General features: G+C 44.2%; 1 protein-coding gene across 2 annotated transcripts in view; it reads left to right on the plus strand.

The window, feature by feature from the left end:
- LOC126266886 (discoidin domain-containing receptor tyrosine kinase B-like) overlaps positions 1 to 26,051 on the plus strand; it is a 358,246-nt gene that overhangs the window by 141,799 nt on the left and 190,396 nt on the right. For both annotated transcript variants that reach the window (XM_049971552.1, XM_049971553.1), the window contains exon 3: positions 6,410 to 6,515. In XM_049971552.1, coding sequence (XP_049827509.1) covers positions 6,410 to 6,515 — 106 coding nt within the window. The remainder of the gene's footprint in view (positions 1 to 6,409; positions 6,516 to 26,051) is intronic.

Here is a 26,051-nt window from a genome sequence, read left to right on the forward strand (position 1 = left end):
CCTCAAGAGAAGAGTTTGTTAAAGAGAAGAGTTTGTTAATTAATTCATTAATTTATGTTGTAATAATCAACGACAGTTTTAAACTATCATGGTCTCCTGTGACAAAGGATTGTATCATCTTAAGAAAATCTTTTTATCAATCATGTAATACAGTTCTTGTGTTGTAATTCAGACGAGACGTCTCACAGATCATCACAGTTCTGACCGTCCGCTCCGACAGCTGAGTGGTCAGCGTGACAGGTTGTCGTCCTACGGTCCCGGGTTCGATTCCCGACTGGGTCCGAGATTTTCTCCGCGCAGGGACTGGGTGTTGTGTTGTCTTCGTCATAATTTCATCCCCATCCGGCTCGAAGGTAGCCCAGTGTGGTGTCGAATGTAATAAGACCTGCACCAAGGCGGCCGGACCTGGCCCGCAATGGACCTCACGGCCAATGACGCCAAACGCTCGTTTCCATTTTCCAGTAATGGGCGAAAGATTCAACTTTCATCTGACCAAAACAGTACTCCCATGTCGAAGCAGAAATATTCTATAATGGAACACTTACATATAATCAGTCATTTTTCTCATGTCACAATTGCACCCCAGTTTGAACGAACAATGGAACCGTTCGTGTATTATGATTCTTCCGACACTGAAGCATTACCTGCACTGTAGTATTATACCTATTCGACGCCGAAAAGACTACTTTCTTCGTATCCTCTGACAATGTCACCTTGAATTAATTGTTTTAGGATAATATATAGCTTCTTCTGGTTTATTAAGATCTGAAGATGGTCTATATGTACCGACATCCTTAATATGACATCAGTTTTTTTTGACGTCAGTCACTGAAATTAAAGAAGTTGTACAAATGGAAACTGTTAACCCCGCGGATTTGTATGTGGGCTACCGCACATCATATAGTTAACTGTACGTCTTCTTGTACTCCTAGCTATCTTGGGAAGCATCTCTCGAGTGTTTCCTTGAAAAACGTCCTCAACACTTTTGCTCAGTTCTTCAACAGTCTGGTACCTACACTGAGCGACAGTACCCGTAATGGATTGACTGGCCGTGTGAGGTCTGGCCATCGTGGTGGCCATTCCACGGTTCCACGGTTCCACGGGGGGGGGGAGGGGGGGGGTGAGGATGTAGCGAACGACACCCAGTCCGATGCCCTTAAAACAGATCATCAAGGAGCTCATTCATGCACTTGAATATTAAAGTGTGCTGGAACTCCGTCACGCTGTATTGTAAGTGAGCTGTGATATTAGCCACGTTGGCTAATGTGTCCAAATAAGAAATTCTATTCACGTACCTCTCAAAAGAATAAATAAATAAGTAAAATGAAAAAGGGACCAAACAAGCATTGTGATGGTATCGTGACACATGTCACAACATTAGGCTAGTTCCGTTCTAACTCCAGCATATCTGTGTTACCAAGCGGCTATGATCAGCCGTTCCATATGGTGGTTGCCTATTTGACGGTCACCAGAAGCAGCAAAGAATTGATTTTCTGTTTTTCGTATTGTTACACGACGAATTTAAAATGTTAAATGCTGTTTAATCTAGTGATAGATAAGTATAATCTTACGTTAAAGGTATAACATAATAATTCAAGTATTAAACTTAAAAACTGTATATCCGACTTGAATCAGCGTTACTCACATACTCACAACGCACAAATTGCCCACACAATATTCATCCAGTACTTGAGAAAAAGAGCACTTGCCAACATCCAACGAACCTTTCTAATACTTTACCTCGCTGACTCTCTGAAAAAGCTCGCAGACACTCTCTGAAAGTAATGAAAGGAAAAACGTTTATAGCTTACTATGTGTTGGCTGTTCATGCAGGAAACCTTCAACATCATGCATAACGTTTTAAATTTATTACTTCTTTACAATCAAGTCCATTTGAAACATATTCTATGGACAGTATATACATATACCATAGAATTTACCTGCAAAGTTATGCAAGAATTATTTTCTTGCAAGGTCCGAACGGCGTGGAAATCTTGTATTTGCAACACTTAGTACGGTTTATAGCTACGAGCCTTCATAGTCGGCGCTCCTACTTAAACATGTCGTAGCCTGGTACCAGCTTTGGAATACCCTCATCGTAGAACGCTGTCGTGGTTTCCGCCAGTTCTCTACACTTGTCTGCAGTTCGTTGCCTGTACCAAACTGCTGTCCTCATAGCCAGCTTTTCATGTGTGCAAAGAGATGAAAATAAGAGGCAGCCAAGTCTGATATCATGGATAATCAAACGCTTCCCATTAAAAATGCTTGATGAGGGTGTTTTTTGCAGCTGCAGTGTGAGAAAGAACCATGTAATGGAGAAAGATAGTGCCTGATGACAATATTCCTCTTCGCTTGTTCTGAATTGTCCTTTGTAGACTATTTTGTGGCATCGTCTTATCCACTTAGTGAAACTAATCATAGGTTGGCAGTCGCTTCCTTACCTGACTACTTGCATCATGAAATTCGTAGGTCCTGCTTGAAAGTTCCTGCACCTTTGCCGCACTTTGCAGTCGCGTATGACAGTTACATTTCTTGGGTTGTGTGGAATCAGGCGAAACGCCTCAGTATGAAAACATCGGATGTCAGCACGTGTATCACATGTGACGGGAGCCTCTGTTTTTCTAGAGGTCTTAACGTGCTCAGTCTGCGCTCAGAACAGAAAAGCGCGACATGGCGCGATCTACGGCCATGCTAGAGATGCTACACAACACCTCTGTGGAAAGCTTCAACGTATTTTCACTGTGGTTTTAATTTAACGACCAACCGAGTTTTCAAAAAAAAAAAATCCCTGTATCATTTTCGACATATGGTTGAGGAAATATGAAATTCATACAGTGGAGTTCGATTATTTACTGTATCGTAAGGGTGGAGGAGTACATTACAGTAAGGTGGGAGGAAGGGAGTGATTTTTGGCGAGGTAGGTAGCACAATGACTGATCACTGGACTCACATTTACACACTGACGGAAAAAATACCAGCTCCAAGAAGGACTTGTTCGAAATAAACGAAACCTGGTAGATGTGTTTGCACAAATCAAAGACGACGTCTGTCAAAATTTCGCGCCAGTCGCATAAGAATGGCGTTATAGTGCCCCTACGAGGATGCAAATTTGGTTTTGCATTAAATACGCTCTGTAACGATCGTGAAATCAGGTTTTGCTTTTTTTTTTGCTTTAAATGTGCGCTGTAACGGCCGTGAGCGCCAGTTTCCTTCGAGGTTGGATGTGGTAGGTTGACGTTAGCCAAGAATGTCTTTAAGTTGACAAAGACGCCATAATCAGCACATAACTGAGTTTGAACGAGGTCGTGTAATAGGGATACAAGAAATTGGGTATTCCTTCTGCGGTAATGTAGAAAGACTTGACAGGAGAAGAGCAAGACCTGGACGGCCATGTGGCACTATCGATAGGGAAGAGCGCCGTGTTCAGCGTATAGCATCGTACTGCTTCTGCAACACCAATAGGAGCAGCATTTGGCACCACACTGAGGCAACGAACTTCTACAAATCGGTTACTGCAACGACAGCTCCGAGCCAGAAGCCGTGTAGCGTGCCTTCCACTGGCCCCAAACTAGCGCCATTAGTGATTACAGTCACGTCAAGCGAGAGCTAATTCGGGGTAGGGCTGGAGGTCTCTTGTGTTTTCTGATGAAGACAGGTCTTTCCTCGGTGCCAATCATGGTCGTGTGTCTACTAGGAGGGTCTGCGTCCTAGACACACCGGACCTACACGTGAGTTTATAGTGCGGGTTTCCATTTCGTACCACAGCAGGACCACTATCGTGGTTTTTCCAAGCACCGTCACTGCAAATTTGTACGTCAGACTGGTGATTCGACCTGTTGTGTTGCCATTCATGAACAGCGTTCCGGAAGGTGTTTTCCAACAGGCTAACGCTTCTCCACAAACTGCTACTGGAGGCGAACATCCCCTACAGATCGTCGACACGTTGTCTTTGCCCCTTCAATCACCAGATTTGTCTCAAGTCGAGCATTTATCATCGGACGACAACTCCAGCGTCATTCACAAACAGCATAAACTATCCCTGTACTGACCGGTCAAGTGTAACAGGCATGGAACCTCATCCACAAATTGGCATCTGGCACCTGTACGCCACGGTGATGCACGTTTGCTAGCTTGCAGTGAACATTCTGGCGGTTACACCGATTATCAATGTACCAGCAATTCACATTTGTGCCGGCCGCAGTGGTCTCGCGGTTCTAGGCGCGCAGTCCGGAACCGTGCGACTGCTACGGTCGCAGGTTCGAATCCTGCATCGGGCATGGATGTGTGTGATGTCCTTAGGTTAGTTAGGTTTAAGTAGTTCTAAGTTCTAGTGGACTAATGACTACAGCAGTTGAGCCCCATAGTGCTCAGAGCCATTTAGCCAATTCACATTTGTAATGGCACATGGCAGGCATTAAAATCCACGGAGAAGAAACAAAAACTTTCAAGTTCGCCGATGGCATTGTAATTCTGTCAGAGACAGCAAAGGACTTGGAAGAGCAGTTGAATGGAATGGACAGTGTCTTGAAAGGAGGATATAAGATGAATATCAACAAAAGCAAAACGAGGATGATGGAATGTACTCGAATTAAGTCGGGCGATGCTCAGGGAATCAGATTGGGAAATAAGACACTTAAAGTAGTAAAGTAGTAAAGGAGTTTTGCTTTTTGGGGAGCAAATTAACTAATGATGGTGAAGTAGACAGGATATAAAATGTAAACTGGCAATGGCAAGGAAAGCGCTTCTGAAGAAGAGAAATTTGTTAACATCGAGTATAGATTTAAGTGTCAGGAAGATGTTTCTGAAAGTATTTGTATGTAGTGTAGCCATGTATGGAAGTGAAACGTGTACGATAAATAGTTCAGACAAGAAGGTAATAGAAGCTTTTGAAATGTGGTGCTACAGAAGAATGTTGAAGATTAAATTGGTACGTCACATAACTAATGAGGAAGTATTGAATAGAATTGGGAAGAAGAGGAGTTTGTGGCACAACTTGACTAGAAGAAGGGATCGGTTGGTAGGACATGTTCTGAGGCATCAAGGGATCACCAATTTAGTATTGGAGGGCAGCGTGGAGGGTAAAAACTGTAGAGGGAGACCAAGACATGAATGCACTAAGCAGATTCAGAAGGATGTAGGTTGCAGTAGTTATTGGGAGATGAAGGAGCTTGCAGAGAATATAGTATCATGGAGAGCTGCATCAAACCAATCACAGGTCTGAAGACCACAACAACAAAAACAATGTCTCGTTACAATTAACCTGTGTATTTCAAAGTTAATCACTTAAATGCGTTACCCAGACATATGCTCCCAAAATTTCAATACTCTATGTTAATTAAATTTTGATGTCGGACTTTTTCCGTCAGTGTAGTTTTCGTGGGCTGGATCGACGACAGAGGTGAACTAGATACGTTGAAGAGACTTGAGATTTCTACTGTCGTACTGACCGAGTTTTCGCAGTGTTTAAGACACTGAACTAACATTCGCACAACCAGTGTTCAGCTACCTGCCGACGAATATGATTCTGATGTCCTTAACCACAAAAGGGGACAGTTGAAAAGGCGAAGGTCTGCCTCATTCTCACACAGTCCGAGCTTTTCTTCCTTCTATACGATTGGATACTATTCCCCTCCCTTTCTTCCCGTTTCTCTTCCCTTCTCCATCCAAGCTACTGTGTTCAGATTATGTCTTCGAAGTTACGCTAACACGGTGTCTGAAATCACATGGGAAGAAGAATACTAGAACTATTGTTAGAAGTGGTACTCATAGACACTTTAAAAACATAGAGGATCGATGGTTGTTGCCAAATATACTGTATATGGTAGTGTATGAGTTTGCTGCTAATACGATGCAGCGCACAGTGCAAAGCTGAAGGAAGAATCCATAATGGCAGTCATTCTGATTCCTTGTGATTTGAAGCAGTGTTCATTATTTTTAAACAGCTTTTTACAATGTGTGCTGATGACTCTTTGCCTAGCGGGATTAGCCAAGCGCCGGCCGCGGTGGACGTGCGGTTCTAGGCGCTGCAGCCCGGAACCGCGGGACTGCTACGGTTCAGGTTCGAATCCTGCCTCGGACACGGCTGTGTTTGATGCCCTTAGGTTAGTTAGGTTTAAGTAGTTCTAAGTTCTAGGGGATTGATGACCTAAGATGTTAAGTCCCATAGTACTCAGAGCCATTTGAACCATTTTTTGATTAGCCATGCGGTCTAAGGCGCTGCAGTTGTGGACTGTGCGGCTGGTCCCGGCGGAGGTTCGAGTCTTTCCTAGGGCATGGGTGTGTGTGTGTTTGTCCTTAGGATAATTTATTTTAAGCAGTGTGTAAGCTTATGGGCTGATCACCTAAGCAGTCAAGTCCCATAAGATTTCACACACATTTGAACATTCTGATGGCTCTTGTTTCCTCGCAGCACAATGCGTGGCGCCACTGGGGATGGAGTCAGGGGCCATCGCTGACGAGGACATTAGCGCCAGTTCATCCTTCGACAGCGGCAACGTGGGACCGCAGAATGGAAGGTCAGTACCCGTCTCCTACATTTTTTCTACTGTATTCACAACTCAGTGAGGAAGCGCTGAAATCAGACTTCGGTTTTCCGTTCCAGTTCCCAGTGAGGTGGGAGTAGGACAAACAGCTTCCTAGCTGGTAGTATTAAAACGGGGACTTCGAGTTCCAGCATTTGCATTACAGCCAAGAACAGTCTGCCAAAACTGTTGGCTAGAAGCAATTTCATTTACAAATGAGACTGTAGTGTTTCAATAGAAAACAAGTGTATTCCCTGTGTGTGTGTGTGTTCGTTTCTATGAGTCCTAAAAAGGGAAAAGATAAAACATGAGCCGCTGAACGTAATTATTTTACTACGTATTCTAAGGCTTTTATCAGTACAAGAGGGCATTTGCCTCTTAAATAAATTTCCGTAACTGGTAACTCAGAGAGTACTGCTCATCTTCGGCAATTCTGTATGAGTAACGTAACAGATTACCTGGAATTTTTACAATATTCATTGCTATTCCATTATGAAGAAGACAAGTGAAAGTCGAATATAGGTTATTAAAGTAGTTCGTTAGAAAAGTAGTTCGTTATAAAAGCAGTTCTTAATGTGACAGCTAAGACGCTAGACAGTACGAAAACTAGGAATGAACTGCTATGATTCCCCATTTTTCTGTAGAAGCAAAAATTCTCTTGATTTCGTAATGTTTCGGTACCGAATTACGCAAATAAAGAAAATGCTAAATCTTTAAATGTGAAATGCAGAAACGTATCTTGACTATTATACAAAACAGTTTAGCTTACGGAAATGGTAACCCACCTCACAAGTGTTAATATGACGGACTTTCGACTATTCTCACTTTTGTATCACCTGTGAACGGGAGATTGTATGTTGCTCAGATCCTGCCAGAAAAGAATGTAGCACGAACAAATAAAGCGTGTATACATGACTAAGACTTAGACGGTTCCTGGGTGAAGCATATCGTTATAACTCTAATAAAATTTAGGCGGATGACTTAGAACAGTGGATAACTATATAACAATTTGAATTGGAAATGTGCCCAATACTTCCAACCAGTCTATTTGCACTCTGATATTAGTACGTTACAATAACCATCTTACATTGCAAATAGCTTACTTAAGATTTGTTAAGATCGTGTGTAACATGCGGCATCTTTTAATGGGACAGCTAAAATACACAGTTAACGTAACGTTTTAGAAATATATGTAAAAGTTTATAGGATGATTTCTCAAAATGAGTTAACCGAAACTTAGATACTAATTCCCATCAGTTCTATGCGTAACTTTATTAAGTACCGTAAAAAGTTACAAATCGTAAAGAAGAATATTGACACGATCGTTAGTGGGAACTGGACCAACTATCTCATGACTTTTCTCTGGAATGTTTGCGCTTGCCACGTGACAACAAGTTGCGGTTTATATCCTTTCGTCACAGTTACACAGTGACAGAAAAGCATTTCTTTGGCGTTAATTGTAGAGAAAGATGATGGGGGATTCACGACCTGTCGACGTGAAAGTCGTTTAGAGAAGGAGCAGAGTCTTCTATTAGACAAGGATTGCGACAGACATCAGTCTACTGACTGGTTTGATGCGGCCCGCCACGAATTCCTTTCCTGTGCTAACCTCTTCATCTCAGAGTAGCACTTGCAACCTACGTTCTCAATTATTTGTTTGACGTATTCTAGTCTCTGACTTCCTCTACAGTTTTTGCCCTCTACAGCTCCCTCTAGTACCATGGAAGTCATTCCCTCAAGTCTTAGCAGATGTCCTATTATCCAGTCCCTTCTCCTTATCAGTGTTTTCCACATATTCCTTTCCTCTCCGATTCTGCGTAGAACCTCCTCATTCCTTACCTTATCAGTCCACCTAATTTTCAACATTCGTCTATAGCACAACATCTCAAATGCTTCGATTCTCTTCTGTTCCAGTTTTCCCACAGTCCATGTTTCACTACCATACAATGCTGTACTCCAGACGTACATCCTCAGAAATTTCTTCCTCAAATTAAGGCCGGTATTTGATATTAGTAGACTTCTCTTGACCAGAAATGCCTTTTTTGCCATAGCGAGTCTGCTGTTGATGTCCTCCTTGCTCCGTCCGTAATTGGTTATTTTACTGCCTAGGTAGCAGAATCCCTTTCTCGCTGTTCTCATATCTACTACTTCTCATTACCTTCGTCTTTCTCCGATTTACTCTCAAACCATACTGTGTACTCATTAGACTGTTCATTCTGTTCAGCAGATCATTTAATTCTTCTTCACTTTCACTCAGGACAGCAATGTCATCAGCGAATCGTAGCATTGATATCCTTTCACCTTGTATTTTAATTCCACTCCTGAACCTTTCTTTTATTTCCATCATTGCTTCCTCCATGTACAGATTGAAGAGTAGGGCCGAAAAGCTACAGCCTTGTCTTACTCCCTTCTTAATACGAGCACTTCGTTCTTGATCGTCCACTCTTATTATTCCCTCTTGGTTGTTGTACATATTGTATATGACCCGTCTCTCAGTATAGATTACCCCTACTTTTTTCAGAATCTAGAACAGCTTGCACCATTTTATATTGTGGAACGCTTTTTCCAGGTCAACAAATCCTATGAACGTGTCTTTAACCTTGCTTCCATTATTAGCCGTAACGTCAGAATTGCCTGTCTCGTGCCTTTACTTTTCCTAAAGCCAAACTGATCGTCACCTAGCGCATTATCAATTTTCTTTTCCATTCTTCTGTATATTATTCTTGTAAGCAGCTTCGATTCATGGGCTGTTAAGCTGATTGTGCGATAATTCTCGCACTTGACAGCTCTTGCCGTCTTCGGAATTGTGTGGATGATGCTTTTCCGAAAGTCAGATGGTATGTCGCCAGACTCATATATTCTACACACCAACGTGAATAGTCGTTTTGTTGCCATTTCCCCTAATGATTTCAGAAATTCTGATGGAATGTTATCTATCCCTTCTGCTTTATTTGACCGTAAGTCCTCCAAAGTTCTTTGAAATTCCGATTTTAGTACTGGATCCCCTACCTCTTCTAAATCGACCGTTGTTTCTTCTTCTATCACGTCAGACAAATCTTCACCCTCATAGGTGGCAAGAATACATTGAAAGCTTATATCTACTCTCTCCTCTGCATTTAACAGTGGAATTCCCGTTGCACTCTTAATGTTACCACCGTTGCTTTTAATGTCACCAAAGGTTGTTTTGACTTTCCTGTATGCTGAGTCTGTCCTTCCGACAATCATATCTTTTTCGATGTCTTCAAATTTTTCCTGCAGCCATTTCGTCTTAGCTTCCCTGCACTTCCTATGTATTTCCTTCGTCAGTGGCTTGTATTTCTGTTTTACTGATTTTCCCGGAACATGTTTGTACTTCCTCCTTTCATCAATCAACTGAAGTATTTCTTCTGTTACCCATGGTTTCTTCGCAGCTACCTTCTTTGTACCTATGTTTTCCTTCCCAACTTCTGTGATGGCCCTTTTTAGAGACGTCAATTCCTCTTCAACTGTGTTGCCTACTGCGCTATTCATTATTGCTCTATCTATAGCGTTAGAGAACTTCAAACGTATCTCGTCATACCTTAGAACTTCCGTATCCCACTTCTTAACGTATTGATACTTCGTGACTAATGTCTCGAACTTCAGCCTACTCTTCCTCACTACTATATTGTGATCTGAGTCTATATCTGCTCCTGAGTACGCCTTACAATCCAGTATCTGATTTCGGAATCTCTGTCTGAACATGATGTAATCTAATTGAAATCTTCCCGTATCTCGCGGCCTTTTCCAAGTATACCACCTCCTCTTGTGATTCTTGAACTGGGTATTCGCTATTACTAGCTGAAACTTGTTAGAGAACTCAATTAGCCTTTCTCCTCTTTCATTCCTTGTCCGAAGCCCATATTCTCCTGTAACCTTTTCTTCTACTCCTTCCCCTACAACTGCATTCCAGTCGCCCATGACTATTAGATTTTCGTCCCCGTTTACATATTGCATTACCCTTTCAATATCCTCATACACTTTCTCTATCTGTTCATCTTCAGATTGCGACGTCGGCACGTATACCTGAACTATCGTTGTCGGTGTTGGTCTGCTGTCGATTCTGATTAGAACGACCCGGTCACTGAACTGTTCACAGTAACACACCCTCTGCCCTACCTTCCTATTCATAACGAATCCTACACCTGTTATACCATTTTCTGCTGCTGTTCATATTACCCGATACTCATCTGACCAGAAATTCTTGTCTTCCTTCCACTTCACTTCACTGACCCGTACTATATTTAGATTGAGCCTTTGCATTTCCCTTTTCAGATTTTCTAGTTTCCCCTATCACGTTCAAGCTTCTGACATTCGACGCCCCGACTCGTAGAACATTATCCTTTCGATGATTATTCAATCTTTTTCCCATGGTAACCTCCCCCTTGGCAGTCCCCTCCCGGAGATCCGAACGGGGGACTATTCCGGAATCTTTTGCCAATGGAGAGATCATCATGACACTTCTTCAACTACAGGCCACGTGTCCTGTGGATACACGTTACGTGTCTTTAATGCAGTGGTTTCCATTGCCTTCTGCATCCTCATGTCGTTGATAATTGCTGATTCTTCCGCCTATCGGGGCAATTTCCCACCCCTAGAACAAGAGAGTGCCCTGAATCTCTATCAGCTCCTCCGCCCTCATTGACAAGGCCGTTGGCAGAATGAGGCTGACTTCTTATGCCAGAAGTCTTCGGCTGCCAATGCTGATTATTTATCAAAATTTAGGGAGTGGCGGGGATCGAACCCGGGACTGAAGACGTTTTGTTATGAATCAAAGACGCTACCCCTAGACCACGGGTGCTACCAATTCGTACGAAATCTAAATATGGGTGGGAGAATAAGGATGTTTCCTTTCATTAGCAGTTATTCCGCAATTGCTTTTCTTTTATTCTTATTCCAATATTCTAAAAACTCCTTCGTTGTTCCTGTAGTGAAGTACTCCTCCTTGCTCCACTTCGTAAATTCAAGAAATTTGAGCGGACATCTTATCCCACAATATTCAACTTTTTTTTAAAAATTTCTTCTACTACTTTCAAGACTACTACGGATAAATACACTAAAATGTGGAAGTTCGAGACTTTGCTGAAAGGTACTCACATGCTGCCTGTGTAATGGTGGAAAATCGTGGGTGCTGCGACGTCACTACCGGGCATGGTAACATTTCAAAAACCAGGGTGTCGACCCATGCAAAAAAAGGCCACAGCTCAGAATGTCAAGGGAGTTGTAAAGTCCGCCAATATATCACATTGGCAGCAAATTTCACCAAAATTGTGACCAATGCTACAATGGACGTGCAGCATGGTAGGAAGGTCATCCACACAACTCACCCCTTCTCTTGATGCCTCTGCGGTGAACGTGAGAACAGCTACGTCCAGCATTCGGATCACACGGTTTTCTTATGAGTGGCTGAAGAGTATATTCCAAACTCACCACCGCTCAGAATCGACAGGATGAAGCCTCTAGAGATGAAACAGATGGCGTCAATGGAGTAACCCGTTCCCTTGAGTGTTCATTCATATTCATTAAGCGGTCGAGAACGACAGTTTGCACTGCGATGTGTAACACAACAATGTTCCTGTCAATCTTAGACACTCCTGACACCCACTAGTCGATTCAGCCCTTTTTAGGAAAACGACACATGGCGTGTTGTACCACCATGCAGCGAGACCTTGAGAGGTGTTGGTCCAGATATCTTTACATGCTGGCACATCTGATACCCAGTAGTACGTCCTCTTGCATTGATGCATGCCTGTATTTATCGTAACATACTATCCACAAGCTAATCAAGGCACTGTTTTTCTCCAGATTGTCCCACTCCTCAACGGCGATTCGGCGTGGATCCCTCTGAGTGGTTGTTGATTCACGTCGTCCATAAACAGCCCTTTCCAATCCATCCCAGGCATGTTCGACAGGTTTCATGTCTGGAGAACTTGCTGGCCACTCTAGTAGAGCGATGACGTTATTCACAAGATGTGCACGATGGGGACGCGAATTGTCGTCCATGAAGACGAATGCCTCGGCAATATGCTGCAAATATGGTTGCACCATGGTTGCACTGTCTTTTGGAGGATGGCATTCACGTATCGTACAGCCGTTACGGCGCCTTCCATGATCACCAGCGGCGTACATCGGTCCCACGGAATGCCACCCCGAAACAGCAGTGAACCTGCACCTTACTGCACTCGCTGGAGAGTGTGTCTAAGGCGTTCAGCCGGGCCAGATTGCCTCAAAACATGTCTTCGACGATTGTCTGGTTGAAGGCATATGCGACATACATCGGTGAAGAGAACGTGTGCCAATCCTGAGTGGTCCATTCGGCATGTTGTTGGACCGATCCGTACCGGGAAGCACGGTGTCGTGGTTGCAAAGGTGGACGTCACCATGGACATCGGGAGTGAAGTTGCGCATCATGCAACCTGTTGCGGACAGTTTGAGTCGTAACACGACTAGTATTATTCAACATGGTGGCGTTGCTTTCAGGGTTTCTCCAAGCCATAATCCGTAGGTAGCGGCCATCCACTGCAGTAGTAGCCGTTGGGCGGCCTGCGCGTGGCATGTCATCGGAAGTTCCTGTCTCTCTGTATCTCCTCCGTGTCTGAAGAACATCGCTTTGGTTCGCTCCAAGACTCCTGGGCACTTCCCTTGTTGAGAGCCCTTCCTGGCACAAAGAAACAATGCGGACGCGATCGAACTGCGGTATTGAGCTTCTATGGATGGTTGAACTACAGACAACACGAGCCGTGTAATTCTTCCTGGAGGAATGATTGGAACTAGTTGGGGGTTGCACCCCATCCGTCTAATAGGCGCTGCTCATGCATGGTTGTTTCCCTGTTTGGCTGAACAGTCAAAGAGTCTGTGGTAAAATATCCACAGTCAACGTCAGTCCGGAGTTCCGGGAGCCGAGGTGATACAGAACTTTCTTTGATGTGTGTAATACGTACATAACATTTCGCATTAGTTGCATTGTTTTCGGCTCAAAAAAAAAAATTTGCGGTACATTACTTGTCTGGGCAACGTTATCCACCTCACATTCCCGCCCAGACCGTCGATTTACAATTACGATTCTGCCAAGACTGCACAACGTAACAAAACGAAGATAACATGCAAATCAAAGAGTTTACAATTTCGTGGATAATAATCTCTGGAACATCTTTGAAACAATTAACAAAAATGATTTTTACAGAAATTTAAATGAAATGCTTCGATATCAATTCAAATACCTGCGATATGAATATTTAAATGTAAAACAGCTAAGTTTTTACGAATATTTGTACATACGAAGTATTTTTTACCTAACAGGAGCTATCGATACCCACTGGTTTCATACGCTTCTTACTGTTTTATTGGCTTGATTGGATTACAAAATTAATCCAATAAATAATCCGAACCTTATAAAACCCTCATAACTAGCATTTTGCGTATGCAATTTCAGTCTTTCTCAGCGTATTCCACTGATGAATTCTTCTCGGGTTATCAACCAAGTGGTGGCGCCGTCATGTCGCAATGTCTCAATGAGTTTCGTACCCATTATCTTCTGGCGAGCGACCGCTACGGTCGCAGGTTCTAATCCTGCCTCGGGCATGGATGTGTGTGATGTCCTTAAGTTAGTTATGTTTAATTAGTTCTAAGTTCTAGGCGACTGATGAACTCAGCAGTTAAGTCGCATAGTGCTCAGAGCCATTTGAACCATTTGAAACGTTGCGACAAGACGACACCACCACTCGGCTGATAACCCGAGAAGAATTCATCAGCATTTTGCGTATTGAGCCATAAAAAATTTATATGCGTAATGTCCATTGTTTCACTAATTTTAGGGGGTGGAGGGGGGGGGGGGCAGGAAATGGATTACTTACTAATACTTGGAAACTCGATAGCAAGCAAACGGCTGAGATGGAGAATACGAAGTAGCCGTTGCAGGTAGCATACATACTTGGGGCCTCGGCATGTTCGATCGAGCCAGAAGATTAAATGATGCAGTAGGCTTAATGGAAGAGTCGCATGAAGCGGTTGTTGCAGACGAATACGATGCTTATTGCAGCTAGTGGCTACATCACGTAAAATAACTTCAGTAACTTTTACCTCATATAACAAACATGTGCTATACGTGACCACCCACATACAGCACTTCCTTAAAAATAAATTAGATAATTTTAGTTGAGACGCTGTGTAAACCACTGTGTTATTAAGGGGGAGAAATTTTGCGCGTCTGAACAGCAGTCAGACAAAGCGCCGTGTTCGCAGCACTTTGCCGAGACTGTGGTGTTCTTTGGTGGCGGAGGTGGGGCCGTCAGAGGGAACCCCGCTGGCGGCAGACAGAGCGGCGCCCGCCGGCCGCCGGCAAGTGCGGCGTGATCGATACGGGCCGCTGGGTCAGCCGCGGCAAGTTTTAATACGTGCGGGCCGCGGCCGCCCAAGCCGGACTGCGGCGTCTGCGCTCCGCCGTGCTAATGTTCCCTCACTGCGGGAGAAGTCTTCTTCAACGCAACAGTAGTTTACAGTAGCCCACTGCTGTTACGAGGACACCACTGGGTTCTTAATACATGAATTCAGGCCTGGTCGCAGAAGGCAGTTTTTGCCAGACTGACGGACAAGCTAATAGTCATTCATTTGGATCCCATAAATTCGTGAGATGGTTATGGCACCTGAGTATGCTTGCAAGTACGAGCTATTACAAGTTAGGCGAGCTACAATGGGACATTAGCGCCTGGGGGCGCGATAGAGTGTTTCTTTCGGAGTGTCCGGAACCGCGCGACTGCTACGGTCGCAGGTTGGAATCCTGCCTCGGGCATGGATGTGTGTGATGTCCTTAGCTTAGTTAGGTTTAAGTAGTTCTAAGTTCTAGGGGACTGATGACCTCAGATGTTAAGTCTCACAGCGCTCAGAGCAATTTACACCATTTGAAAAGTAAAGTGCGAAAATGTGGTCGCTGCAGCTGGGGTTTGAAGGAGGTTCGAATCATCCAGAGCCCTTAATAAAGGAGGACGGTCTAACGAAAATAAGAGGCTGAAAAACTTTAGGGCTGTAAGGAACTTTAAGAATTCTTTTTGGACAGAAACGAATCTACGAGGCCGGGTAAAAAAACCGCGCTTTGAAAGCAAAGAATGACGCCGCAGTGATAAAGGAGTTCTTAATTAAACTTGTAAAACGACCTCTTAATGGTTAGAGAAAATAAGTTTGGTATCCGGAGGAAGGGCTCCGGTGTACATGCCTCCACTCATATTTGGCAGGATGGAAAATCACATTCTTGGTGGGACAGAAATCTGAACTTCTACCCCCACTTCTACAGACAGTTAGCACAATTGGTTAATCAGATCAAAACATGTAAGGGATTGGATGTTTGTAACATACACTGAAGCGCCAAAAATCTGTTATATGCATGTGTATTCAAATACAGAGATTTGTAATCAGTCAAAATACGGCGCTGCGGTCGGCAATGCCTGTATTAGACAACAAGTGTGTGGCGCAGTTGTTAGATCGGTTACTGCTTCTACAATGGCGGGTTACCAGGATTTAAGAGACTCTGAACGTTGTGTCAACTGTCAGCGAGCGAACCATTCAACGAAACATCATCGGAGCCGAAAGCCCATTCGTGCGCCCTTCTTGACCGCACGACACAAAACTTTATTCCTCGTCTGGACCCGTCAACACCTACATTGGACTGTTGTTGACTGGAAACATGTTTCCTGGCCTTATAGATCCAATAATTTCCCAACAGCCGTATGGTAGAAATTAATTTTATGTTATGAACTTCTATTTGCTACCAATTTCAGCATTACATTGATGCCATCTTCAGGCTCCACTCGTCATAGTGGTAAAATCGCTATACACGGAAGGAGCCATATTACTGGATCCGTGAATCAAATCGCCCCGCAACAGCCCTTGGTACCAACCATGCGACGTCACTAGGTCGATCTTTGCTTTCTTTACTACGTGATGTGTGGGACACACACACAAGCTGCCTCTTTGCGTCGGTTAGCCACATCCACGCATTCCTCGGTGTGATTCCTGCATCTCTATTAAAGCTGATGATATATACTGCAATTTCAACAGTTTCTTTTATGATTGTTACAAGTACGGGCTTGAATCCATGTCTGCTCAAAAAAGATTTTATGTTTATACGTTAGGACGCTGAATCGAATTCTAGTTTACACGGCAGGATACTAGTACACAGACACTAGACAGGCTGTGGTGATTAGTATTTTTGTGTCAAAGACCTTAATACAGAACGGGATTCACGCAGAGTAGTATGGTGAAGCGGGCACTTGACACCGAGACGACACATTATTTTCTATATTTCACTCTCTCCGTAAACCGAGCTGTTTCAATAATGGCCCATTGTAGAGTCACGGACTTTCCAAACAAATACCAGAGGAAGTGGTAGTGCTGCAGAGGGAATCTCAGTTACAAACATTTGGGAGGTAATTTTCAGTTGCGGCGTTTGCATTGCAAACAAGAAAAACCAAAAGAAAACCTTTGTCAGCACCGACGAATGAAGATTATTTTGAACTCAATTCTGGGACCATCTGTCCCAGACAAAATGTTTTTAGTCTACTGTACGTTAAAGTGCGTCGTTTTGTGTGTTTTACATACACAATTTATTTTATCTCCAACGAATCGGGTGGGCTCTTTGAGATCAATCCCATTTCAGGATGCAGTTTCTGTCAGTCAGATATTCACATAGACCGGGAGTGGGGCAGAGAAATCTCAGTTGTAACTATTTGGGTGTAAACGTGCGACTGCGACATTAATCTTGAAAACCTAGCACGACCCCTGGGGGTTGGAACTATTTTCAAATTATTTCTGTCAGAATATTGTCCACCGTATTAGACAAAACGTGTGTGTTCGTATGCGTCTTGTATGTATATAGGTATGTATGTCAACAAACATGGATTTTGTCCCATAAAGAACGCAAGTTTTGAAAGTCCCACCATTTCTGCTCTAATAAGTTGGCAGCATTGAAAGTTGGACGATTTTTATCTGTTTACTTTCTTGCTAGCAACTGAGTACTACACGACGGAACACCGTGGTGTCGTAGTGAGTACGTAATAAAAATGTGGTGAATTTTTTGCAGTGTCTGTTCGCAAATTCCGTGGAATGGTTGATCAACGCAGTATACTGAAAAAGTCGATATTAATGGACTGATTGCTAAAATTGAGTAAGTCGGTTTCGTTGAGGACATCTACATCTACATCCATACTCGGCAAGCCACCTGACGGTGTGTGGCCGAGGGTACCCTGAGTACCTCTTTCGGTTCTCCCTTCTATTCCAGTCTCGTATTGTTCCTGGAAAGAAGGATTGTCGGTATGCTTCTGTGTGGGCTCTAATCTCTCTGATTTTATTCTCATGGTCTCTTCACGAGATATACGTAGGAGGGAGCAATATACTGATTGACTCTTCGGTGAAGGTATGTTCTCGAAACTTTAACAAAAGCCCGTAACGAGCTACTGAGCGCCTCTACTGCAGAGTCTTCCACTGGAATTTATCTATCATCTCCGCAACGCTTTCGCGATTACTAAATGATCTTGTAACGAAGCGCGCTGCTCTCCGTTGGATCTTCTCTATCTCTTCTATCAACCCTGTCTGGTACGGATCCCACACTGCTGAGCAGTATTCAAGCAGTGGTCGAAAAAGCGTACTGTAACCTACTTCCTTTGTTGTCGGATTGCATTTCTTTAGGATTCCTCCAATGAATCTCAGTCTGGCATCTGCTTTACCGACGATCAACTTTATATGATCATTCCATTTTAAATCACTCCTAATGCGTACTCCCAGATAATTTATGGAATTAACTGCTTCCAGTTACTGACCTGCTATTTTGTAGCTAAATGATAAGGGACCTATCTTTCTTTGTATTCGCATCACATTACACTTGTCTACATTGAGATTCAATTGCCATTCCGTGCACCATACGTCAATTCGCTGCAGATCCTCCTGCATTTCAGTACAATTTTCCATTGTTGCAACCTCTCGATACACCACAGCATCATCTGCAAAAAGCCTCAGTGAACTTCCGATGTCATCCACCAGGTCATTTATGTATATTGTGAATAGTAACGGTCCTATGACACTCCCCTGCGGCACACCTGAAATCACTCTTACTTCGGAAGACTTCTCTCCATTGAGAATGACATGCTGCCTTCTGTTATCTAGGAACTCCTCAATCCAATCACACAACTGATCTGATAGTCCGTATGCTCTTACTTTGTTCATTAAACGACTGTGGGGGACTGTGTCAAACGCCTTGCGGAAGTCAAGAAACACGGCATCTACCTGTGAACCCGTGTCTAAGGCCCTCTGAGTCTCGTGGACGAATAGTGCGAGCTGGTTTTCACACGACCGTCTTTTTCGAAACCCATGCTGATTCCTACAGAGTAGATTTCTAGTCTTCAGAAAAGACATTATACTCGAACATAATACGTGTTCCAAAATTCTACAACTGATCGACGTTAGAGATATAGGTCTATAGTTCTGCACATCTGTTCGACGTCCCTTCTTGAAAACGAGGATGACCTGTGCCCTTTTCCAATCCTTTGGAACGCTTCGCTCTTCTAGAGACCTACGGTACACCGCTGCAAGAAGGGGGCAAGTTCCTTCGCGAACTCTGTGTAAAATCGAACTGGTATCTCATCAGGACCAGCGGCCTTTCCTCTTGAGCAATTTTAATTGTTTCTCTATCCCTCTGTCGTGTATTTCGATATCTACCATTTTGTCAACTGCGCGACAATCTAGAGAAGGAAGCACAGTGCAGTCTTCCTCTGTGAAACAGCTTTGGAAGAAGACATTTAGTATTTCGGCCTTTAGTCTGTCATCCTCTGTTTCAGTACCATTTTGGTCACAGAGTGTCTGGACATTTTGGTTTGATTCAGCTACCGCTTTGACATAAGACCAAAATTTCTTAGGATTTTCTGCCAAGTCAGTACATAGTACTTTACTTTCGAATTCATTGAACGCCTCTCGCATAGCCCTCCTCACACTACATTTCGCTTCGCGTAATTTTTGTTTGTGTGCAAGGCTTTGACTATGTTTATGTTTGCTGTGAAGTTCCCTTTGGTTCCGCAGCAGTTTTCTAACTCGGTTGTTGTACCACGGTGGCTCTTTTCCATCTCTTACGATCTTGCTTGGCACATACTCATCTAACGCATATTGTACGATGGTTTTGAACTTTGTCTACTGATGCTCAACACTATCTGTACTTGAGACAAAACTTTTGTGTTGAGCCGTCAGGTACTCTGTCATCTGCTTTTTGTCATATTTGCTAAACAGAAAAATCCTCCAACTTTTTTTTAATATTTCTATTTACGGCTCAAATCATCGATGCAGTAACCGCTTTAAGGTCGCTGATTCCCTGTTCTGCGTTAACTGTTTCATATAGTTCGGGTCTGTTTGTCACCAGAAGGTCTAATATGTTATCGCCACGAGTCGGTTCTCTGTTTAACTGCTCAAGGTAGTTTTCAGATAAAGCACTTAATCAAATTTCACTGGATCCTTTGTCCCTGCCACCCTTTATGAACGTTTGTGTCTCCCAGTCTATATACGGCAAATTAAAATCTCCACCCAGAACTATAACGTGGTGGGCAAATCTACTCGAAATATTTTCCACATTATCCTTCAGGTGCTCAGCAACAACATCTGCTGAGCCAGGGGGCCTATAGAGACATCCAATTACCATGTCTGAACTTGCTTAAACCGTGACCTTCACCCAAATCATTTCACATTTCGGATCTCCGTCAATTTCCTTCGATACTATTGCACTTCTTATCGCTATAAACATGCCTCCCCGTTCATTGTCCAGCCTGTCTCTGTGGTATACATTCCAATCTGAGTTTAGGATTTCATTATTGTTTACGTCTGGTTTCAGCCAACTTTCTGTCCCTAGTACTATATGGGCCTTGTGACCGTTTATTAATGAGAGCAGTTCTGGGACCTTTCTATAGACGCTCCAGCAGTTTACTATTAGCACATTAATATTGTTATTCCCTGTTGCATTTTGCCTACTCCTACCTTGCCGCGTCTCAGGAGGCGTCTTTTCGGGCCTAGGGAGGGAATTCTCTAACCTAAAAAACCCCCATGTGCACTCCACACGTACTCCGCTACCTTTGTAGCCGCTTCCGGCGTGTAGTGCACGCCTGACCTATTCAGGGGGACCCTACATTTCTCCACCCGATAACGGAGGTCGAGAAATTTGCACCCCAGATCTCCGCAGAATCGTCTGAGCCTCTGGTTTAAGCCTTCCACTCGGCTCCAAACCAGAGGACCGCGATCGGTTCTGGGAACGATACTACAATTAGTTAGCTCTGATACCACCCCGCGAGCGAGGCTTGCCGCATTCACCAATTCCGCCAACCGCCTGTACGAACTGAGGATGACCTCTGAACCCAGACGGCAGGAGTCATTGGTGCCGACATGAGCAACAATTGGCAGTCGGGTGCACCCAGTGCTCCCTATCGCCGCCGGCAGGGCCTCCTCCACATCTCGGATGAGACCCCCCGGCAAACAGACAGTGTGAACATTGGCCTTCTTCCTAGACCTTTCAGCTATTTCCCTAAGGGGCTCCATCACCCGCCTAACTTTGGAGCTCCCAGTAACTAATAAACCCCTCCCCCCGTGTGACTGCTCGGACCTTGCTGAAGGAGCAGCCACATGTCCACTCACAGTCAGAGCTGGCGACGCCACACGGACAGCCTCCACATTTACCCTCCGCCTCGTGCGCCGCGAGCGCCGCTGAACCCGCCACTCCCCTTGGAGAGAGGGTGGCCCAACCGCGCCCGGTACCCGCGAAGATGTCTCGACAGCAGGGACAGTGGGTGAAGCATGTAACACCTGGGGCGTGCATAAGACTCCCCACTGCCGCTACACTCCGAGGCAGCAGCCTGAAGACGGCTGACCGCGGCCATCAACACGCTCAGCTGTTCGCGAAGAGTGGCCAGCTCCACCTGCGTCCGTACACAGCAGTCACACATCCTATCCATCCTAAGGAATCAATTTACTGAAGAGACTTAATCAACTTTTAACTAGACTGCTAATTCACTAAAGGCGGCTGATTATTGACTAAACTGTGATTGCTAACCACTTTTTGTAGGAAACAATGAAAATAGCACTACCTGTCTCTGGACTGTATTCAAAACAAGCACTAGCACTATGGTGACTAAAGGGACTCTCTCTGACTGTATTCAAAACAAACACGCAATCTATGGAACACTATTAATAGCACTCGACAATTAAAGCTTCCTAAAAGCAAAAACACACGGAAGAAGAAGTGACAAGTAAGAAAAATACAGTTAATACTTAAATTAAGGTAGCTCGCTGCACAGCAGACGTGACGCAGACGCTTGGAGCGTACTCTTGTTGATCGTTCTGCAGAAATCATCGCAATCGCGAGTGATAATTGGAGCATGATCCAGAATAGTACGAACACCAATAAGAAACTTTATTCGTGCCGAATTAGGACAAACAGAGTCCTATGATATTTATTCGACGACTTTCACAATACCTGGATAATCCCAGAAGCAGCAAGCAACGAGTTCTGAAAGAATAGCTGCACCTTTCGGCCCATACTAAAACAAACGACCACGAAAAGCGCTAACATTTTCTCATTCTGTACTCCACATTGCAATCATCTATCAGCCTGACACACACCGACGACAGCAATGTAGTTGTTGCGAGAGAGGTTCCCAGACCGGCTATGTGCTAGGAGCGCAACGTGAATTGACCACAGAGGTCTGGTGATCTAATAGCATGTAATTTCTTTCTGTGAAGGTATTTGCAATCTCGTATGTATGCAAAGTACACCGATCACTTACTCATGTCAAAGCCGAGATACAGTGACTCATTTGAAAACAAGAGGAGCAAGTATGCCGCAAAGTTGTAGGACCTTTCGTCGAAAGAATGAGAGTGAGCCTGCAGAATCGTGGAGGTCATTTCGGTAATACCAGAATCCATATATAATCACATGAAACATACACTGGACTAATAAGTAAATTACATGTTGTTCTTGTTCTTGTGGTTTTCAGTCCAGAGACTGGTTTGATGGAGCTCTCCATGCTACTCTATCCTGTGCAAGGTTCTTAATCTCGCAGTACCTACTGCAACCTACATCCTTCTGAATCTGTTTAGTGTATTCATTTCTTGGTCTCCCTCTACGATTTTTACTCTCCACGCTGCCCTCCAATACTAAATTGGTGATCCCTTGATGTCTCAGAATATGCCCTACCAACCGATCCCTTCTTCTACTCAAGTCGTGCCACAAATTTATCTTCTCTCCAATTCTATTCAATACCTCCTTATCAGTTATGTGGTCTACCCGTCTAATCTACAGCATTCTTCTGTAGCACCACATTTCAAAATCCTCTATTCTGTTCTTGTCCAAACTGTTTATCGTCCATGTTTCACTTCCATACACTCCATATAAATACTTTCAGAAACGACTTCCTGAAACTTAAATCTGTACTCGATGTTAACAAATTTCTCTTCATCAGAAACGCGTTCCTTGCCATTGCCAGTCTACATATTATATCCTCTCTACTTCGACCATCATCAGTTATTTTGCTCCCCAAATAGCAAGTAAATTACATAATTTGATTTGATAATAAATTTATATGTTGCGCCCCCAAAAGCAGCTTTTTTATAAGATTCGCTGTGGAATGGGACTGCATCACAACGTAATGAGAAAAAGATGGCCAACAGTGGGCACCGCTACATCTGTGCGATTCCCCCACTTCTTCGACAGGCAGTTGCATTCTTGACTTAGATAATGTAGGTTACCGTCAAAAGCTCGAATTTTCATAAAGATTTGACGCAATAAGTGCCACGAGAAAAATTTGTGTAATAAATACCTACTGAAAGACATCGTAGTTATTTCTTTCTGATGTTTACAAAATTCTTCTGCCTCAAACACAAGACGGTTGTACGGCGACTCTACAGCAGACTGTTGCCCGCCTTTCGTTGCTTTACAGCGTGCAAACAAACTCCCCTGTGTTCCTCCTCTTCGCACAAAGCGGAAAAGTTGCGCTGGAGACGGGCTGCCACAGTGACAGCGCCAGTTCCAGAGAGCCCTGGAATCGCCAAGTTCCAGGCGAAGTTGCAGCAGGCGTCGCGCCGCCTCGTCGCTCTTCGCGGGGAGTCCCCGAGCGCGACCCCCCCCCCCCCCCCCCCCCAGCGTACCTGCCGGCGTCTTCTCTGCTCGGCGCCTTCCCTCACAGCCCGCTGAACGGCCGCGCAGGGGCTTCACGCCGTGCAATAAAGCAAGGCGGACGAGGCGAGTGGCTGCTCGGGTGCGCTCGGCAGCACTCGGCTGCGCTCGGCGCTGAGCGTCGTAGTTCACGTCACCCCGGCGCCCCGGGGCACGGCGCCCCCCTTAAGGGAAGGGCTTTTCTTTTCCTTCTCTGGGTGAGGGCGCTCTTGTCATGCACAAAACTACGTAATACTCGACTGAAAGAGGAGGACGCCGCGCGCAACTTCCAGGCAACTTGGCGGACGCAACAGAGGGAGTTGCAAATTAAAAGCCGAGCCACGGCAAGTTTTGGAGCCTGACGAACCTCAGCAAAAAACAGGAGCCGTTGTCTCAGTAGCGTTGCCTGTGATCAGCAAGGGTTCCCAGAGAAACGTATTTGCTTATGTCCACAATATATTCTGTTATACAACTTTTTATTTAAAGAATACCAATAATCCTTTACCGCGGAAGACGGTGGAAGGGATACTGCTCTACTAAAACGCAGACAGAAACGTTTGTGAAAACTATAAAGGATTGAGCCTACGAGGGTAATCACAAAAGTAATTTCTCCTATATTTTTATAACGACATAGACCTTTTTATTTCTCCAATGGTGTACATCACTTTACAGCTTCAACATTTAGCTATTTTTCGACATAATCGCCATTTCTGTCGATGCATTTTTGTAGACGCTTTGGCAGTTTTTGTATGCTCATGTCATACCAGCTCGCCGCCATGCTGTTCAGAAAGTTGTGAACCTCTTCTTTCACCTCGTCGTCGGAGCTGAATTGCTTTCCGGCCAAATGTTTTTTTAACCTAGGGAACAGGTGATAGTCACTGGGGGGCCAAGTCAGGACTATAGGGTGGGTGAGTGATTATGTTTCACTGAAACTGTTGCAGGAGAGCAAAGGTTTGCCGAGCGATGTGTGGGCAACCGATGTCATGGAGAATGTGTACGCCATTGCTCAACATTCCTCTTCTCCGGTTCTGAATTGCCCGTTTCAGTTTTTTCGCAGTCTCACAGTACCTGTCAGCGTTAATTGTGGTTCCAGCGATTCAGCTTCGTTTTCGTTATTGCGCAAAAACTACTGCCTCACTGAAGCTGATTTATGAGAGGGTGCATTTTTAAGCTTGTACAGACACTGTCTTCCATCGGCCCCTTTGGTTTACGCAGTTAACAAGGTTTTAAAATGTATACTTATCCTTAGAATTCAGCGTTTTCTTGTGCACCACGGAAAACACCTCCATACCGTAACAGCGCCTCCTCTGCATTTCACTGTTAGCACTACAAATGGCAGCAGCTAATGTTGTCCAAGCATTCGGCAAACCTAAACACTTCCATCGGATTGTCACAGGGTACAGCGTGATTCATCTCTTCAAACAGTTCGCATCCAGTCCAGCAGTACCCAGTGTCGTTGCACTTTCCACCATCTCAATCATCGGTTATAATTATCTACACAAATGTGTGGCTTATGAAGAGCCACTGTGCCATAGTAGCCCGTTTTCTGTAACTCCCTATGAAACCTCATTTTGTATGCCACAGGTAGCATTCTAGTTCCTTCCGAGGATTTCACGCGATTTTTTTTAAACTAGTCTCCGCTCTGCTCGATTTGCGGTCTAGCTAGTCTACGTTGAGCTATGGTTGTTCTTTCGTGTTTCGACTTCACAGTCACATCACCAACAGCGTCTTGACCGGATTTAGAACGCCTGGAATACCCCTGATGAATTTGTTACTCGGGTGACATCCAATGAGTACTTTCTGTTCCAGATCCACTGAGCTCTCCAGACTGACCCATTTTGTTGATGCTGCTGCGTCCCCCTGGCAACACAATACTACCCGCCTCGTTTCACATTGACGGGCCCGCGTCACGCGACAACTACTGGTCAAATCCGCATTACAAATGGGTGTCCAGACAATTTTGGTTTGCTTGTACACATCCATAACATTCGTCCGTTGCGGGTACACGTTTGTCACACCATGTGGAATCTACATTTTAACATATTTGTACTCTCAAGCTCACACTGTGTCTGTGTTTGCATTACACAGCCACTACGTTGGCAACGGGAGCGATTCAATTCTATGTATTTTTTATGCTTACAGTTATTATTGTAATGCAAACTGATTGCTATTATTGTGCATACCACATGGCTCGTACTCAAAAAGTGTGTGGAAGAGACGGTAAGCTTGTACCACCATACTAAACAGTATTTGGTTTCAGACTGCTGGGAATTATGTTTCCACATGTCGCAACTTATCGTTGTAGAGAGGCTTTAATATTCCACTTAAATAGCCGCACCCTTTTA

The sequence above is a fragment of the Schistocerca gregaria genome, chromosome 4 (genome assembly GCF_023897955.1).
Source record: "Schistocerca gregaria isolate iqSchGreg1 chromosome 4, iqSchGreg1.2, whole genome shotgun sequence".
Lineage (NCBI taxonomy): Eukaryota > Metazoa > Arthropoda > Insecta > Orthoptera > Acrididae > Schistocerca > Schistocerca gregaria.